General features: G+C 40.0%; 1 protein-coding gene across 4 annotated transcripts in view; it reads right to left on the bottom strand.

The window, feature by feature from the left end:
- col16a1 (collagen, type XVI, alpha 1) overlaps positions 1-20006 on the bottom strand; it is a 204872-nt gene that overhangs the window by 145709 nt on the left and 39157 nt on the right. For all 4 annotated transcript variants that reach the window (XM_061882490.1, XM_061882491.1, XM_061882492.1 and 1 more), the window contains exons 3-4: positions 3813-3881; positions 3628-3745 (exon numbers count right to left, since the gene is read on the bottom strand). In XM_061882490.1, the coding sequence (XP_061738474.1) occupies positions 3628-3745; positions 3813-3881 (187 nt within the window). The remainder of the gene's footprint in view (positions 1-3627; positions 3746-3812; positions 3882-20006) is intronic.

Genomic DNA, 20006 nt, shown 5'->3' with positions numbered 1-20006 from the left:
CGATGGAAGAGGATCATGCTCTGCTTTGTAATGTAAGGATTCTTCTTTTCCCACCAATGAACCGCAGCTTCAGGGAGCCGGCAGCACTCATGCAGGCCCAGACCATGACACTACCACCACTGTGCTTGACTGGAGGCAAGACAATTATCCTGGTATTCATCTCTGTTGCCAGCTATTTAAACAATAATCGCTGTGTGTCCAATCATTTTCAGGAGATACTAAACCTATTTTGTTCAGAGGGCTGTCAAAAGTAACACCTGTGCATAATCACAAAAAATATAGAAATAATCATGTATATGCACATAATAATCCTTAAATTATTTTAGGTGGGTCCCAATGCAACTTTTTTATTTGGACATTGGAGCATTTGGCCGATACCGATTTCAATCTGATATGATATCAGCAAGATTCATACATACGTATTTATTTGATATACAATCACGATCAAAATGTATATGCACCTGTAAAGAACATTATGTCATGGCTGTCTTGAGTTTCCTATAATTTCTATAACACTTATTTTTGATGAAGTTGAAGTTCCTGCAGTCCTGGGTTCAAATCCAGGCTCGCGATCTTTCTGTGTGGAGTTTGCATGTTCTCCCCGTGAATGCGTGGGTTCCCTCCGGGTACTCCGGCTTCCTCCCACTTCCAAAGACATGCACCTGGGGATAGGTTGATTGGCAACACTAAATTGGCCCTAGTGTTTGAATGTGAGTGTGAATGTTGTCTGTCTATCTGTGTTGGCCCTGCGATGAGGTGGCGACTTGTCCAGGGTGTACCCTGCCTTCCGCCCGATTGTAGCTGAGATAGGCGCCAGCGCCCCCCGCGACCCCGAAAGGGAATAAGATGGATGGATGGATGGTTCTTTTATGAATTTATTATGGGTGTACTGAAAATCTGCTGGGTCAAAAGTATACATAGAGCAATGTTAATATTTGCTTACATGTCCCTTGGCAAGTTTCACTGCAATAAGGCGCTTTTGGTAGCCATCCACAAGCTTCTAGCGAGCTTTTGTTTGAATTTTTGAACACTCCTCTTGATAAAAATTGGGGCAGTTTAACTAAATGTGTTGGTTTTCTGACATGGACTTGTTTCTTCAGCATTGTCCACATTAAGTCAGGACTTTGGGAAGGCCATTCCAAAACCTTAATTCTAACCGTATTTAGCCATTCGTTGACCACCTTTGACGTGTGTTTGGGGGTCATTGTCCTGTTGGAACACCCAACTGCGCCCAAGATCCAACCTCCGGGCTGATGATTTTAGCTTGTCCTGAAGAATTTGGAGGTAATCCTCATTTTTCATTGTCCCATTTACTCTCTGTAAATTACCAGTTACATTGGCAGCAAAACAGGCCCAGAGCATATTATGACCCACAATGCCTGACGGTAGGATGGTGTTCCTGGGAGTAAAGGCCTCACCTTTTCTCTTCCAAACATATAGCTGGGTATTGTGGCCAACAGCTAAATATTTGATTCATCTGACATCACATGGACAAAGATAAGACCTTCGTGAGGAAAGTTCTGTGGTCAGAAGCAACTTATTGCAGTGAAACTTGCCAAGGGACATGGAATCTATTATTAAAACTGCCATATGCGTGTAATTTGGAGTGAAATTAGCCAGTGAGCATTCCAGTTGGAGTCCCCTCACTTATCGTTGCACTGGCGTATGTGTTGACCTGATGACTGACGTATAATTACCTGCGCTACCTTTCAGGGATCCACGTTTAAGGTAAAGGACCAGGTAAGGTTCATATAAATTGTGTGATTCATCTGCGCATACGGTATTTTTCGGATTATATAAGTCGCTCCGGAGTATACGTCGCACCGGCCGAAAATGCATAATAAAGAAGGAAAAAAACATATACGTCGCACTGGAGTATAAGTCGCATTTTTGCCGGAAATGTATTTGATAAAACCCAACACCAAGAATAGACATTTGAAAGGCAATTTAAAATAAATAAAGAATAGTGAACAACAGGTTGTGTACGTTATATGACACATAAATAACCAACCGAGAACGTGCCTGGTATGTTAACGTAACATATTATGGTAAGAGTCATTCAAAGAACTATAACATATTGAACATGCTATACATTTACCAAACAATCTGTCACTCCTAATCGCTAAATCCCATGAAATATTCTTCCTCGATGTCGCTTCTAAACAACTCTGCCAGCTCCAAAAGTATGCGCCGCTTCCTCTTGTTGTTTTCTGCTGCATATTTCACTACGTCCAGTTTGTAATCTGCAGTACAGGATTTCCTTTTCAGTGCCATTTTTGTTCAGCCCTTCTCAGTTTTTATAAGTTACCGCCAACGATGAAATGATCCATTTTAATAGCTACGGCAGTAGCATATAGCATAATGCAGTTAGCATTCCATGACCCACAATGCACTTCTGCCATGACCCTCCCCCGCCGAATTGTTATTGGTTGACATGTGTGTGACGATTGCTGACATTTTCTTCGTCTCTTCCGCGAATGAGCTAAATAATATTTGATATTTTACGGTAATGTGTTAATAATTTCACACGAGTCGTTCCGGAGTATATGTCGTACACCCGGCCAAACTATGAAAAAAACTGCCACTTATAGTCGGAAAAATACGGTATATGTGATTATTGTGATAGCTTATAGTGGTTTATCACATCAGTTAACTCAATATTTTTGACAGCTCAATAATGTTTTGTTTTTTTAGGCAGGGTAGAGGACTGACCATCACCTGCATTGTTAGCCGCCTGGTACTTGCAGTTTTTTCACTTTTTAGAATGCAAAGAAAAGGGAACGCTGTGTGTTCTTGTCTCACATGAGGATTGTGGATGTGGATTGTGCAAAACTCCCCCAAAAAGTGCAGCTTTCTTATAAGCAATGCTTGAGGAGCATTTGCGCTTAAACGCGACTAATCATCGTGTTAAAAGTGTGGTTTATCAGATTTGTAAGCACTAATTGTTATACAAGCTGTACACTGACTAGTCTAAAGTACGTTTAAGTCCTGAAGAATTGTCTCTAGAGCAGAGAGACTGTAATAAAAGTGGTTGGGGGAATGTGAGAGGTGCACTCACATGGTGAGACACTGCAGGGTGGAAGGTGGACCGAGATTGCTCTGCTCTCGGTTTGCCAATTTGAACTTTATATGGTGCTAAACTTTCTGCCCCGTCTCTTACTACCCGTGAGAGAGCAAGATCAGCCTCTGGAATGCCTCCATTACGCTGAAACTTTTATTCTTTTTACAACAATTTAAACAACAGGCATAGATCAATCCCAATGCAGGTTCTTATGCAAAGAAGTGAGATATAAAAGCAAGCCGAAAGGGCTGTTGCGTTAAATTTTACAAGGCGGCGTCAGTGGCCAGGGAGAGGAAGCAGTTTATCTGGAAATGAATTCAGAGCCCGACCTGTGGGGGTATGCCTTTTCCAAGCGTCTGCATTGTACACTGCAGCTAGTTTGACGCGTTGAGTGAAGGTTCAGAGGCTTTTTAGCCGGAGGGTTGAAATATTAGTGTGAAAAGGCAAACGCAGAACAACTAAGAACTCATTCTATGAAACAATCTCTCACTCCTACAGTTGTGAACTGTGGGTTTCTGCGTGTTTCTCGGTGGATGATTGCTGAAGACTGAAGGATATGTACTTACTCAGTAGGGCGTAGGAGGGGGGTCTTGCCAAGGCGGAGGATGATGGGTCCGCGAGGGTTGCGAATCTTTTTGACATCTGGATTCTTAAGTAGGGAGAACCGCCTTATCAAATTGAAACCTGCAAATGACAATGGCCTCTATCAATTTCCTTCGCAAAATAAAACAAAATAAAAGCCGGGCGTCACCTGTGATGTTGTCCCCAGATGAATGAGGAAACTTCCATTCATCCACTTGTAAAGATGGGCACTGTACATCTGGGGAGACAAAGAACGGCACTGAAGGTCAAGACAAGTAAAACATCCCTCACATCGGATTCAAACGTTCTTGAGCTGTCAACAGGAGCTCAGTGGTCTTGTAAGACATACACTTGCTGGAGAAGGTAGACAGAGTTGTCTAGTCCATGTGGGATGTACAGAAATATTGATGTGGTGGAATGGTTGTCAGGGGTGAGGGGAAACCAGGAGAGTCAAACACACCGAGCGAGATGAAATGAGGTCAAAGCTGCGCTGGGGAAAAACACAGCTCGGTTCGACAGGCTGTCTCGCAACAGGCTTGATGGACAAGTTATCACCTTGTCAAAGGCGGGGGTTACATCGGGAAACGGGTGCCTGTCAATTGAGCCTGCCAGACTAAGGCGCGGGGGGGAGAGGGGGTCAGTGGGAGATGTATGGAAAAACTGCGCTTTTAGAAGGTAGACATGGACCCTGTGAATCACTGTGATCTGCAGTTAATTGATCTCTTTGGGGCCGGGATCACACAGCATGCTTTATGTTCTGCCATCCTTTAACAATCTGTGGTGAAAAGCCCCAAAACACAAATAAATGATGAATAAACAGAGTTTCAGAGAAAGAAGGCTGAAAACGTATTCAAACTTCTGCTCAATGCAATTCAAAAGCTTACTCAAAGTTTCTTCGACTAAGGACTTTCTGAGTCCATTCCGGTTTGTTCGATTTGGCCCGTAGTCCAATAAACAGATCGTGATATGTAGTTTTGCACACAGACTGGTCACTAAGTTTCAGTAACATTGCATGGATGTAGATCAATCTGCTATATGGTGAATCTATCGCAGTATAATAGGAATACAGTATTTCATTAAAGTGAACAAAATATAGACCTTGTCCGCAACAACAAAAGGCTAAACCACTCTGATTAAGTAATTGGAGATTACGGCCAGGTATTATGGCCAATGTCCCAAACAGGGCTGGGCAATATACCGAAAATAATAGATATATTGCGGGTTTGTGTTTGTGCGATACAGAAAATGACTATATCGTGATATTCGAGTATACATTCTCACACGGTTACTTTTAGCTGCGGGCAATACACTACAGGCTCTTGTCACTCGTTCTTGTCTCTCTTTCTCACAGAGACATAAAAGAAGCGCACCTTTTTACATATGTCACATACTGTCGCTTGTGCAACGTCATACACCCTCGCAATGCAGACTGGTAGCGACATGGTTAACGTTAGCTGTGGCAGGTGATAGCGGAGTGGTGCGAGTGGTAATACGAGAGAAAGAAGGTGCAAATCTGGTAACAAATTTAGAAATAATTAATTCATATGAAAAACAGCGGGAGGTCCATCGTCTGGCGGTGGTTTTGGCATCAAGCGGGAAGATGGTGAACAAGTATGCGGCAAAAGCGTTGCAACAAAAAGTAGCACCACTGCTAATGAATGATAAATGGGTTGTACTTGTATAGCGCTTTTCTACCTTCAAGGTACTCAAAGCGCTTTGACACTACTTCCACATTTACCCATTCACACACACATTCACACACTGATGGAGGGAGCTGCCATGCAAGGCGCTAACCAGCACCCATCAGGAGCAAGGGTGAAGTGTCTTGCTCAGGACACAATGGACGTGACGAGGTTGGTACTAGGTGGGATTTGAACCAGGGACCCTCGGGTTGCGCACGGCCACTCTACCACTGCGCCACGCCGTCCCTAATGTGTAGCATTATTTCAAAAGTCACCCGCTAAAGAATGAAGAGTGCTTGAAACTCTGCATGTCAACATCTCCGTTTTGTGCCACATCAACAAAATGCCCAAACAACCATTTCCAGTTTAACACCGTATGAAAAGAAATAGTCAACAACATAAGGAAATAATGTCCGCAGTAACCTACCACTTCGCGATTGGATTTTCCTATTAGGCAGCTCATTTTTATTTGACACTTATTGAAATATCTTGTGTGACATCATGCACAAAAGTGCACTTTATTTGTTTTTAAACTATTGTAGTGGCGTTCTGTACAAAAAGTGCACTTTAATTAAGTGTTGCTTTGATATGTCATCTTAGTGACATCATGCACAAAAGTGCACTCATAGCTTGTTTTAAAATGTCTCTGACAATCTTGCACTTTCTGTTTTGGAAATGACTTGAATGTTTGTGCCACTGCTTAATAACTGTTTAATAAATACAGTTTTGGTAAATTGACTTGGTTGTGATTTCCCTCTCTGCATGAAAGTTTAAAAATAGCATATACTAATGAAGTCTGAACAAGAATGTGACAAAGCGGGGGCTATGGTGTGGTTTGTTTTCCCGGAATGCAAAGGAAGGTGACGGGACATGGCGTGAAGGTAAAGACATATTTTAATTTATCAATAAAAAAATGCTGAAAAACTAAAGGTGCGCACAAGGCGGAGAACAAACCTGGCTAAAAAAACAAGAACTACCACAAAGGCAAAACTATGGATATGAAACAAAAAACTCACTAATTGTGACATGAATAAACAAAACTTACTTGAAAGGAAGAGAGCAGAGCGTTTCATGACCAGAGTGAACAGAGCATGGAGCGACAACAATGACGCCAGGCCGACTGCCTGGCAACTACAAGCTTAAATAATTGTGACATGATTACCACTGGTGCGTGAGTCCTAAACTAATCAGGTGCGTGAGTCCAAATAAGTACAGGTGGACTAATCGGTCGTCATTGCGTCAAAACAATGGAGCGTAAAGAAGAACTAAAAAGAATCTTAAACGAACAGAACATAACAAAACAAAACATGACCACAGAACATGAGAGAATGTTTTAATGTAGACACATAGAATCATCATGCTGCTGTGATTATATGCCTCAAGTGATCATTCAAGGCTAAGACATAATATGGATATATATATCGTGTATCGTGATATGGCCTAAAAATATCCAGATAATAATAAAAGGCCATATCCCCCAGCCCTAGTCCCAAATTGATTCAATTAACATTCATAAGGTTCGAAATCGATTAATCTTGATTATAATTCCATCTACACTTGGATATTGAATATGTCTTGAATATTTTACAAAATACAATGTGTTCTCTTCACCATAAAAATCCCTCTACAGTTTAAATGCACTCCAAAGTCTCAAAGGCGACATTTTGAAATAAGAAAGGAAAGTGAAAGTGTAATTGGATTGCAACATCGCATCACTGCAAATTGGATTAAGGTATTGTTTCTGCAAGTACCAAATAATAACAGTAAATATGTAAGCAATCCTTCTGGGCACTGTCAGACAGGATGTAACACACAACAATTGTATAGTGAAGACAGGAAGTGTGCAGCTCAGTGTGGGAGATGTATACGTTCAAAAAGGTACCTTACAAGTTCTACGAGTGCCTTCTTTTCTGCAGTGGTGGTCTTACAAGACTCATCATACAAATATAATAACAATTTCAGTTAGATGTTTATGTTGTATAATCATAATGAAAATATTTGCCAACAAAGGGTGCAATGGCTCCTCTTTCGGTTTGTATCTTTATTGTCCAGGGGGGATTTGAGTGATAATCAATTGAATCGATGTTGCTAAAAACATTTAAAGACATCGATCCATAATCAAAGCAAAATTGTCAGTTAACATATCAGACAGTCAGCATTTTCCAAACTGATATAAAGATGTCCACTGCAGAAGACATTGCTTCTTAGAACGTAAAAGTTGAAAGACACTAAATTGTACATTATGGTTTTACATTTGTTGGTCTGAATATTTGCATTGTCACTTTAAAGACACTACTGAATTATATATATATATATATATATATATATATATATATATATATATATACATATACACACACACGCGCACACACACGCGCACACACACGCGCACACACACACACACACACACACACACACACACACACACACACACACACACACACACACACACACACACACACACACACACACACACACACACACACACACACACACACACACACACACACACACACACACACAGATACAGGCCAGAAATTTGGACACACCTTCTCATTCAATGTGTTTTCTTTATTTTCATGACTAGTTAGATTGTAGATTGTCACTGAAGGCATCAAAACTGTGAATGAACACTAGGAGTTATGTACTTAGAAAGGTAAAACCTTTTTTTTTTATTCTTGTTTCATCAACATAGCCACCATTTGTTCAAATTACTGTATTGAACACTCTTGGCATTCTCTCGATGAGTTTCAAGAGGTTGTCACCTGAAAGGGTTTTCACTTCACAGGAATCATAGTTTTGATGCCTTCAGTGACATATGTATATATATATATATATATATATATATATATATATATATATATATATATATATATATATGTATACACACACACACACGGTGGGGCAAAAAATATTTAATCAGCCACCGATTGTGCAAGTTCTCCCACTTAAAATGATGACAGAGGTCTGTAATTTTCATCATAGGTACACTTCAACTGTGAGAGAAAGAATGTGAAAAAAAAATCCAGGAATTCACATTGTAGGACTTTTAAAGAATGTATTTGTAAATCAATTGTGGGAGCAATTATCAGAAAGCATCAGAAAATGGAAGAAGCTAAACATGACGGTCAATCTCAATCGGAGTGGAGCCCCATGCAAGATATCACCTCGTGGGGTCTCAATGATGCCAAGAAAGGTGAAGAATCAGCCCACGACTGCACAGCAGCACTTGGTCAATGACCTGAAAAGAGCTGGACCACTGTTTCCATGGTCACTGTTGGTAATACACTAAGACGTCATGGTTTGAAATCATGCATGGCAAGGAAGGTTCCCCTGCTTAAAACAGCACATGTTAAGGCCCGTCTTAAGTTTGCCAATGACCATTTGGATGATCCAGAGGAGTCATGGGAGAAAGTTTTGTGGACAGATAAGACCAAAATTGACCTTTTTGGTCATAATTCCACTATGTGTGTTTGGAGGTAGAAGAATGATGCGTACCATCCCAAGAACACCATTCCTACTGTGAAGCATGGGGGTGGTAGCATCATGCTTTGGGGGTGTTTTTCTGCTCATGGGACAGGACGACTGCAGCCATGTATTGTGAGATTTTGGCCAAGACCTCCTTCCCTCAGTCAGATCATTGAAGATGAGTCAATCAATCAATCAATCAAGGTTTACTTATATAGCCCTAAATCACTAGTGTCTCAAAGGGCTGCACAAACCACTACGACATCCTCGGTAGGCCCACATAAGGGCAAGGAAAACTCACACCCAGTGGGACATCGGTGACAATAATGACCCAGTGGGACGTCGGTGACAATGATGACTATGACAACCTTAGAGAGGAGGAAAGCAATGGATGTAGAGCGGGTCTAACATGATACTGTGAAAGTTCAAACCATAATGGATCCAACACAGTCGCGAGAGTTCAGTCCAAAGCGGATCCAACACAGCAGCGAGAGTCCCGTTCACAGCGGAGCCAGCAGGAAACCATCCCAAGCGGAGGCGGATCAGCAGCGCAGAGATGTCCCCAGCCGATACACAGGCAAGCAGTACATGGCCACCGGATCGGACCGGACCCCCTCCACAAGGGAGAGTGGGACATAGAAGAAAAAGAAAAGAAACGGCAGATCAACTGGTCTAAAAAGGGAGTCTATTTAAAGGCTAGAGTATACAAATGAGTTTTAAGGTGAGACTTAAATGCTTCTACTGAGGTGGCATCTCGAACTGTTACCGGGAGGGCATTCCAGAGTACTGGAGCCCGAACGGAAAACGCTCTATAGCCCGCAGACTTTTTTTGGGCTTTGGGAATCACTAATAAGCTGGAGTCCTTTGAACGCAGATTTCTTGCCGGGACATATGGTACAATACAATCGGCAAGTTAGGATGGAGCTAGACCGTGTAGTATTTTATACGTAAGTAGTAAAACCTTAAAGTCACATCTTAAGTGCACAGGAAGCCAGTGCGGGTGAGCCAGTACAGGCGTAATGTGATCAAACTTTCTTGTTCTTGTCAAAAGTCTAGCAGCCGCATTTTGTACCAACTGTAATCTTTTAATGCTAGACATGGGGAGACCCGAAAATAATACGTTACAGTAGTCGAGACGAGACGTAACAAACGCATGGATAATGATCTCAGCGTCTTTAGTGGACAGAATGGAGCGAATTTTAGCGATATTACGGAGATGAAAGAAGGCCGTTTTAGTATCGCTTTTAATGTGTGACTCAAAGGAGAGAGTTGGGTCGAAGATAATACCCAGATTCTTTACCGTGTCGCCTTGTTTAATTGTTTGGTTGTCAAATGTTAGAGTTGTATTATTAAATACAGGTCAGTGTCTAGCAGGACCGATAATCAGCATTTCCGTTTTTTTGGCGTTGAGTTGCAAAAAGTTAGCGGACATCCATTGTTTAATTTCATTAAGACACGCCTCCAGCTGACTACAATCCGGCGTGTTGGTCAGCTTTAGGGGCATGTAGAGTTGGGTGTCATCAGCATAACAGTGAAAGCTAACACCGTATTTGCGTATGATGTCACCTAGCGGCAGCATGTAGATGCTGAAGAGTGCAGGGCCAAGGACCGAACCCTGGGGAACTCCACACGTTACCTTAACGTAGTCCGAGGTCACATTGTTATGGGAGACACACTGCATCCTATCAGTAAGATAAGAGTTAAACCAAGACAGGGCTAAGTCTGACATACCAATTCGTGTTTTGATACGTTCTAATAAAATATTATGATCGACAGTATCGAAAGCAGCGCTAAGATCGAGGAGCAGCAACATAGATGACGCATCAGAATCCATCGTTAGCAATAGATCATTAGTCATTTTTGCGTGGGCTGTCTCCGTGGAGTGATTTGCCCTGAAACCGGATTGAAAGGTTTCACATAGATTGTTAGACGCTAAGTGTTCATTTAACTGCTCCGCAACAATTTTTTCGAGGATTTTTGAAATAAAGGGAAGGTGAGACACCGGTCGGTAGTTTACCATGAGGTCAGGATCGAGGTTAGGTCTTTTAAGAAGAGAATGAATAACCGCTTTTTTGAATGCTAGGGGAACAGTGCCCGAGGAGAGTGATAAGTTTATAATATTTAGCACTGATGGACCTAATAACACAAAGAGCTCTTTGATCAGTTTCCCAGGAAGAGGGTCAAGTAAACATGTTGTTTGTTTTATTCCATTTACACGTTGTAACAATTCCTCTAATGTTATTTCCTCAAAACGAGAGAAACTATTTTGGAGGGCAGTATCCGCCGTATATACCATCGTATCAGTGTTAATAGAACCCCGTTGTAGCTGGGACGCATTGTCTTTAATCTCCTTTCTAATGACTTCAATTTTCTAATTAAAGAATTGCATAAAGTCATCAGCTGAGTGGGTGGAGCTACTGGAAGGGGTCCCTTGTTGGGTTAGCGATGCTACCGTACTAAACAAAAATTTAGGATCGTTTTTATTACGGTGGATGAGATTTGAGTAATATTTAGCTTTAGCTAAGGTAAGCATGCGTTTATAAGTTATTAAACTATCACTCCATGCTTGATGGTGCACCTCAAGTTTAGTCGTGCGCCATTTGCGTTCCAGCTTTCTACATAATAATTTCTGAGCTCTGGTTTCTTCTGTAAACCATGGGGTGCGCTTTTTTGGAGCCTTTTTTAACTTTAGCGGTGCTATGTTATCAATGGTTTCGCGCAGGGAGTCGTTAAAGTTGTTAGTGAGGTTATCAATAGAGCCCACATACTTTGGGAATGGTGCCATTACCGAGGGCAGTAGGTCAGCAAGAGTTGTCGTTGTGGCCGTATTAATGTTGCGGCTGCTATAGCAGTTCTTATTATTATTAGTTTGACGAACATGCGTCTGAACCTCGAATTTTCGTGAGTCGTGGCTGGATCTTCCAACATGACAATGACCCAAGCACACAGCCAGGAAAACCAAGAAGTGGCTTGGTAAGAACCATATCAAGGTTCTGGAGTGGCCTAGCCAGTCTCCAAACCTAAATCCAATTGAAAATCTTTGGAGGGAGCTGAAAGTCTGTGTTACTCAGTGACAGCCCAGAAACCTAACTGATCTAGAGAATCTGTGTGGAGGAGTGGGCCAAAATCCCTCCTGCAGTCCGTGCAAACCTGGTGAAGAACTACAGGAAACGTTTGACCTCTGTAATTGCAAACAAAGGCTACTCTACCAAATATTAATGTTGGTGTTCAAATACTTAATTTCAGCTTTAGCACACAAATAAATTGTTAAAAAAATCATAGATTGTGGTTTCTGGATTTTTCTTTTTAGGTTATCTCTCATACAGTGGACATGCACCTACCGTGAAAATTTCAGACCCCACCATGATTTCCAAGTGGGAGAACTTGCAAAATTGCAGTGTGTTCAAAAAGTTATTTTCTTCACTGTATACATATATATGTCCAGGGTGTACCCCGCCTTCCGCCCGATTGTAGCTGAGATAGGCGCCAGCGCCCCCCGCGACCCCGAAAGGGAATAAGCGGTAGTAAATGGATGGATGGATATATATATATATATATATATATATATATATATATATATATATATATATATATATATATATATATATATATATATCAATATATATATATATATATATATATATATATAGATATATATATATATATATATATATCTATATCTATATCTATATATATATACATACATACACACGTATATACACATAGATGAGTATATACAAACGTATATATACATACAGTATATATACGCATATATAGATACATATATACACACACACACACACCTATACATATATATACACACATACATACATATGCACATATATACACACACATACACATTTGTATATATATATACATATATATATATATATATATATATATATCACACACACATACATATATATATATAAACACATATATAGGTGTATATATAAATAAATGATAAATGGGTTGAACTTGTGTAGCGCTTTTCTACCTTCATGGTACTCAAAGCGCTTTGACACTACTTCCACATTTACCCATTCACACACACATTCACACACTAATGGAGGGAGCTACCATGCAAGGTGCTAACCAGCACCCATCAGGAGCAAGGGTGAAGTGTCTTGCTCAGGACACAACGCACGTGACGAGGTTGGTACTAGGTGGGGATTGAACCAGGGACCCTGGGGTTGAACACGCCGTATACACACACACACATGTATATATATATATATATATATATATATATATATATATATATATATATATGAATAGATACAAATATATTTGCTTGTAACAGTGGAAGTTCCCGCACATTTGCACTTAAAAATACATGTTTGTAGTAATAAATATGATTACAACATTTGAGCATTATATGTGTTGTTCAATTACATTAAGTATGTTTATTCTAAACATTCCTGCCATTCATTTATTCAAACTAAGGCATTTTTACCAAGTCTTTTATTTATTTTGCACAATACCGCAATAACATCGTATACGTGGCCTTAATACCCTGACAATATCGGACACGTGAGAACTTGATATCGTCACTTTCCTAGAAGTAACTGCCGTACCAAACTAATGAAAGGTTCTTACACACGGTGTAAGTTCGTATCTAATCTATTTGAGAAATAGTTTACTTAGTGAGCGCGGCTGTTTGGATTAACAATGGAGGTGGACTGGGCTCAGCAGTCAAATTACGTGTGAAAAACCGGATTTATGAACTGAGGTGGGCCTAATTGCAGTGTTGGCCCTTTTTTTAGATGAGGAAAAAAGGAACCTTGCATATGTGACAGGTGTTTGTTTCAAGTGGATGGCGGATGCAGCAACTAATTGGGGCAAGGCATCTATTAGAGGGATGGCAGCTATTTGTGGAAATACGGTAATTAAGACTGAGGGATTTTAGTTCACAGACTCATTCTTCGCGAAAGCCCGCAGCATCTGCTCATCTCAGACCCGAGATGGTGATGCACGGCAGAGCACGTTGCAGCCCGTCTGCATGTGCGGCGCGTCCTCGTGCCTGCTGCTGTCTGCACGCACAAATCAAGGTGTGGATAAGAGACGTCACACAGGGATGGATCAGGGAGCGAGAGAAACATAAACAACGAAAGAAAAAGGGAGAATCAAAACACTGTATTTTTAACTTGGCCTGCCCCGGATAGCGGCTTTTGCAAAGTCAGCGCCGACTGCCATCTCTGCAGCCTCTCAAAGAGCGCCTGTCAAACAGACACACATATAAACACAGAGCCTATATCTTCTCCTTACGCTGGCCTTTCAATGTCAAGAAATCTAAACTTCTTTGCTGCTTATCTTTCTTCATTCTTTTGTTTTTCAGCGCCCCCCCTCCTCCATCACACGGTTGAGATGAAAGCCTTGTCGGGCGTCGTGAAATCCTGACTAGAGGCGAGCAAGCAGGCGGAACCGTGAAAAAGTTAGACAACAGCTGAAGACAGGAAGAGGTAGAGGGAAGATGAATGGTAATCATAAGAAAAAGTGCTGGATGGGGGAGGGGGAGACTTGATGAGGAGCGGCTTTCCTTTAAATCACATTTCTGCACATAATCTTTATTCTTCACCTGGAAAACAAAGTTTGATTCCTCTACCGAGTGAAACTATCAGCCCCGAGTAGACCTTTTGTGTTTTTTACCATATCTACCAGAATTAAAAAAGGGGTCATAAGGTCATGAAGGTAGAAATTAAAAGTGAAGTGAATTATATTTATATAGCGCTTTTTCTCTAGTGACTCAAAGCGCTTTACATAGTGAAACCCAAAATGTAAGTTACATTTAAACCAGTGTGGGTGGCACTGGGAGCAGGTGGGTAAAGTGTCTTGCCCAAGGACACAACGGCAGAGACTAGGATGGCAGAAGCGTGGATCGAACCTGAAACCTTCAAGTTGCTGGCACGGCTGCTCTACCAACCGAGCTATACTACCTCAAAAATAATAATAATAATAACGTATTTTACCGGATATACGGCGCACTTAAAATCCCTTTTTTACCTCAAAACTTGACAGCGCGGTGCACATAATGTACGGAATAATTCTGGTTTTGCTTACCGACCTCGGAGCTCTTTTATTTGGTACATGATGAAATTATAAATGTGACCAGTAGATGGCTGTCAAACATAAGAGATACGTGCAGACTGCAATATAATGGCAGCCACACACAAGAGATAAGTGTAGACTGCAATATGACTCAAATACCGTATTTTTCATAGTTTGGCTGGGAGTGCGAAAAATACTCCGGAGCGACTTACGTGTGAAATTATTACACATTAGCGTAAAATATCAAATATTATTTATCTCATTCGCGGAAGAGACGAAGAAAATGTCAGCAATCGTCACACACACGTCAGCCAATAAGAATTCGGCAGGAGAGGGTCATGGCAGAAGTGCATTGTGGGTCATGGAATGCTAACTGCTATATGCTACTGCCGTAGCAATTAAAATTGATCATTTCATCGTTGGTGGTAACTTTTAAAAAGTGAGAAGGGCTGCACCGAAAAATAAATCATGTACTGCAGATTACAAGCTGAACGTAGTGAAATATGCAGCAGAAAACGACAAGAGGAAGCGGCGCATACCTTTGGAGTTGGCAGAATTGTTTAGAAGCGACATCGAGGAAGAAGATTTTATGGGATTTATTGATTAGGAGTGACAGATTGTTTGGTAAACATATAGCATGTTCTATATGTTATAGTTATTTGAATGACTCTTACCATAATATGTTACGTTAACATACCAGGCACCTTCTCAGTTGGTTATTTATGCGTCATATAACGTACACTTATTCAGCCTGTTGTCCACTATTCTTTATTTATTTTAAATTGCCTTTCAAATGTCTATTCTTGGTGTTGGATTTTATCAAATAAATTTCCCACAAAAATGCGATTTATACTCCAGTGCGACATATATATGTATTTTTCCTTCATTGTTATGCATTTTCGGCCGTTGTGACGTATACTCCAGAGCGATTTATAATCCGAAAAATACGGTAAACGCCAACATTTTATATGTTCCATTGAAAATATAGAACATTACACACGGCGCTCAAAAAATCCATCAAAATGTTTTAGTAGAACTTTGGTAAGCTATGAAGCCGTGCTTCAACATAGGAGTACTATTATTGTGTGTGTATAAAGTAAGACATTATATGATGTTTTGTTTCGCAATATTATGCAAAACAAACTTTTCTTACCTTCTAGTACCTGTTGATCTGTATTCTGGATCTGCGTAAGTCCTGAAAAATTGCGCGGATCCGCCTTTGATTAACTACTTCTTGTTCTCTATTTTCTTTTTATGGTACATTCATCCTCCGCTGTTGCCATTTCTAATATAAAGTACTGTAAAGTTCTTACTTATATACTGTATGTCAGTAGACTCGTCATGAAAGCGCTAAACATACCGGTGTAGTGAGTTTACAGGAACTTTAGTTATTAAGAGATTACGGTCGGATGGTTTTTCACGGGACACATTTTCGACGTTGTTATTGCACTAGTGAGCCACGGATGAGGAGATGCTGCTCCGTTATTGATGGAAGTAGAGTCTGAATGTCATTAAAACAGTTTTGACACTTCTTACACTCCCGTCCTTGCACGCTACACCGCTACAACAAAGATGATGGGGAGAAGACGCCGTCGAAGGTGAGCCACGTAAATAAGACCGCCCACAAAACGGCGCATCCGGAAGCGACTGTCAGAAAGCGGCTTGAAGATGATGTGTAAAACATCATCTATGCAACACTTTGACCAAAGAACCACCATTACATGTAATGTAGACCACAAGGAAGTTCTTACATTTAGAAAAAAAATGCGCCCAATAAACCGGTGCACCTTTTGTATGACAAAAGATGGAAAATAGAACATTAAACTGCAGTGCGCCTTATAATCCGGTGCTTCCTATGATCCGGATTTTTCGGACTATAAGTCACAGTTTTTTCATAGTTTGGCCGGTGCGACTTATACTCCGGAGCGACTTATGTGTGAATTTATTAACACATTACCGTAAAATATCAAATAATATTATTTAGCTCATTCACGTAAGAGACTAGGCGTGTATATATTTCATGGGATTTATCGATTAGAAGTGACAGATTGTTTGGTAAACGTATAACATGTTGTATATGTTATAGTTATTTGAATGACTCTTACCATAATATGTTACGTTAACATACCAGGCACCTTCTCAGTTGGTTATTTATGCGTCATATAAGGTACACTTATTCAGCCTGTTGTTCACTATTCTTTATTTATTTTAAATTGCCTTTCAAATGTCTATTCTTGGTGTTGGGTTTTATCAAATACATTTCCCCAAAAAATGCAAAGTATACTCCAGTGCGACTTATATATGTTTTTTTCCTTCTTTGTTTATTATGCATTTTCGTCAGGTGCGACTTATACTCCGGAGCGACTTATACTCCGGAAGATGCGGTATAAGGCGCTTTTCTCTGCGCTCAAGGACACCGTACAAAAAAACCCCAATAAAATATATATGATAAAAACAACAACAACAAATTCACAGTGAATAAGCAGTCAGGAATAGGTGAGTTTTGAGTCTTGATTTAAAGAGGGAAATTGAGTCTATATTGCGAAGGTCTGGTGGTAATGAGTTCCAAGGCTCAGGCACCCATGGTGGACAGTTTATGCAAGAGGACAGTGAGATGGACGGATGAAGAGAATCTTAGGGAATGTGGCGACACGGAGCAGGTCAGAGAGATATGACGGGGGAGGTTATGGACAGCTTTGAAAGTGAGGAGAATTATTTTAAATTGGATTTGGTGTTTTGACCAGTAGCTAGTGGAGTTGTTGCAGAACAGGGGTGATGTACTGGATTGAAAGGGTTCTGGCGATTATCCAGGCAGCAGAATTCTGGAAAAGCTGAAGTTTGGATGGGAGACCAAACCGGAGAGAGCTGCAGTAGTCAATGCCAGAGGTGACAAAGCTATGGACCAATATGGCAGCAATATGAGGGGTCAAGGATGGGCGAAGGCGATTAATATTGCATTGATGAAAGGAAGCAGAGCGGGTAATGTTTATGTAAGCTTGAAAAGGGAGGGTCCTCTCCAGGAAGACACCCAGACTCTTAACTTGGGAGTAGGGTGAGACGGAGAATTTGTTGAGAGTAACGGACAACCTGTTGGTTTTGGCTAGAATGGATTTTGTATTACGTGTAACATTTCGATTTTATTACTATTAGAGGAAATTGGATGAGAACCTCTGTTTGAGTTCACTCAAGCAGTCGGTAAGGGAGGAAGGAGGAAAAGAAGCAGTGGGCTTGGGAGAGAGTCTAAGACAATTTTTATATTAAATAAAGTAAACTATGTGTTGAATCAGTGTTTCTCAAATAGGGGGGTACGTGTATCCCTGGGGGTACTTGAAGGTATGCCAGGGGGAACGTGACATTTTTCAAAAAATATTCTAAATAGCAACAATTAAAAAATCCTTTGAAAAATATACTTAAACAAAATATGAATGTAAGTTCATTTCAATTCAGAATTGACAGCTAGATTTTTTGTGGACATGTTCCATAAATATTGATGTTAAAGATTTCTTTTTTTGTGAAGAAATGGATCTCTATTACAATCTCCAAAGAGGCTACTTTAAGTTGATGATTACTTCTATGTATAGAAATATTTATTTATATTTTAATCACTTGTTTATTTTCCAACAAGTTTAGTTATTTTTATATCTTGTTTTCCAAATAGTTCAAGAAATACCACTACAAATGAGCAATATTTTGCACTGTTATACAATTTAATAAATCAGAAACTGATGACATAGTGCTGTATTTTACTTTATCTCTTTTTTTCAACCAAAAATGCTTTGCTCCGATTAGGGGGTACTTGAATTAAAAAAAATGTTCACAGGGGGTACATCACTGAAAAAAGGTTGAGAACCACTGTGTCAGATTATAGGGCAATGTGTATATTGCAGGCCGGGGCAATTACTTTGACTCGGGGGGCCAAGGTTAGAGAAAAAAATATGTCTGGGGGCCGGTATATCTATTTTTAGGAACACTAATACAAATCCTCACAATAATGTCTGAGTGATAAAAATGTTATGACAGACCGCCTTAAAAATTGGAATGGAATTAAAATTCTTTAACTGGATGAAACACTCAGAATGTACATGAAAATAAAAAATGTGGGATTTACAATATTACCTACGACCGATAAAACACTAAATATTAACAACATATGAACGTCACACCGCCTCTTGATAGACATATTTTACAATTAACAAAAATGCAACACACAGCGAAATATGAATGCGAAGGGTAAGAGAAAACCTACCTGCTATCTGACATATCACTAAACTTTAAAACTTTGTTGTAATAATCTCCTTCCACGTCTGTCCCTGACACCCGCATTTCAGGCTGGCAGCTATGGAAACTCTGTGGAAACGCTCCTACACTGCTTAGTGCCTCGTCTGAGCTGCTGTGACTTAAATTACCACAGTAACTAATTACATGACCATAGTAACTAATTAGATGACCATAGTAACTAGTATATCATGCAAAAGCGCAGATTGCAACCATTGAAATACTTTGTGTAGTTCAAGATGTACGATAATTTGAAAACATCACTACACATCATATTGGCAGCTACAGTTCCAGCTTAAAGATCAATAAACATATTTGCCAATGTCCGGTGGGCCAGATTAAAAGTTTGATGGCCGCAGGTTTTAACTTGCCCAGGTCTGGTATATTGTATTGTGCACTTATATTGCTATTAATCAGCTACTGTGTGGGAGTGTGGTGGAACACATAAGAGTAACATAAAGGCATTGTATCAACTACAGAAAAGAGCTATCAGGATTACTCATAAAGCAGATTATCTAGAATACACTAACATACTATGTATTAATGCTGGTTTATTGAAACTACAGGAGCTAGTAAAGTTACAGACATCATGCGTTATGTTTAAGGCTAAAAGTAAAACATTATCAGCAAATGTGCAAAAAAAATCTTTGTCATCTCTTCTGAGAATGAAGAGCATCCAAGAAAAGGTCATTTCAAACATCAGTATTCAAGGACAACTTTAAAACAAATGTGTATGTCAGTTGTGAGGGTTGAACTATGGAATTCTCTTTACAACAAGATAAAAGATTGTAGAAATATATTCCAATTGAAAAAAAATCTATAAAGACAGAACAATAAGATCATATGGACCGCTGTAAGTGTTTATATTTATTATTTTACTTATTTTTGTC

The sequence above is a fragment of the Nerophis ophidion genome, linkage group LG21 (genome assembly GCF_033978795.1).
Source record: "Nerophis ophidion isolate RoL-2023_Sa linkage group LG21, RoL_Noph_v1.0, whole genome shotgun sequence".
Classification (NCBI taxonomy): Eukaryota; Metazoa; Chordata; class Actinopteri; order Syngnathiformes; family Syngnathidae; genus Nerophis; species Nerophis ophidion.
Note: the sequence above shows the minus strand (reverse complement) of the source record. Positions and strands in the feature narration are given on the sequence as shown.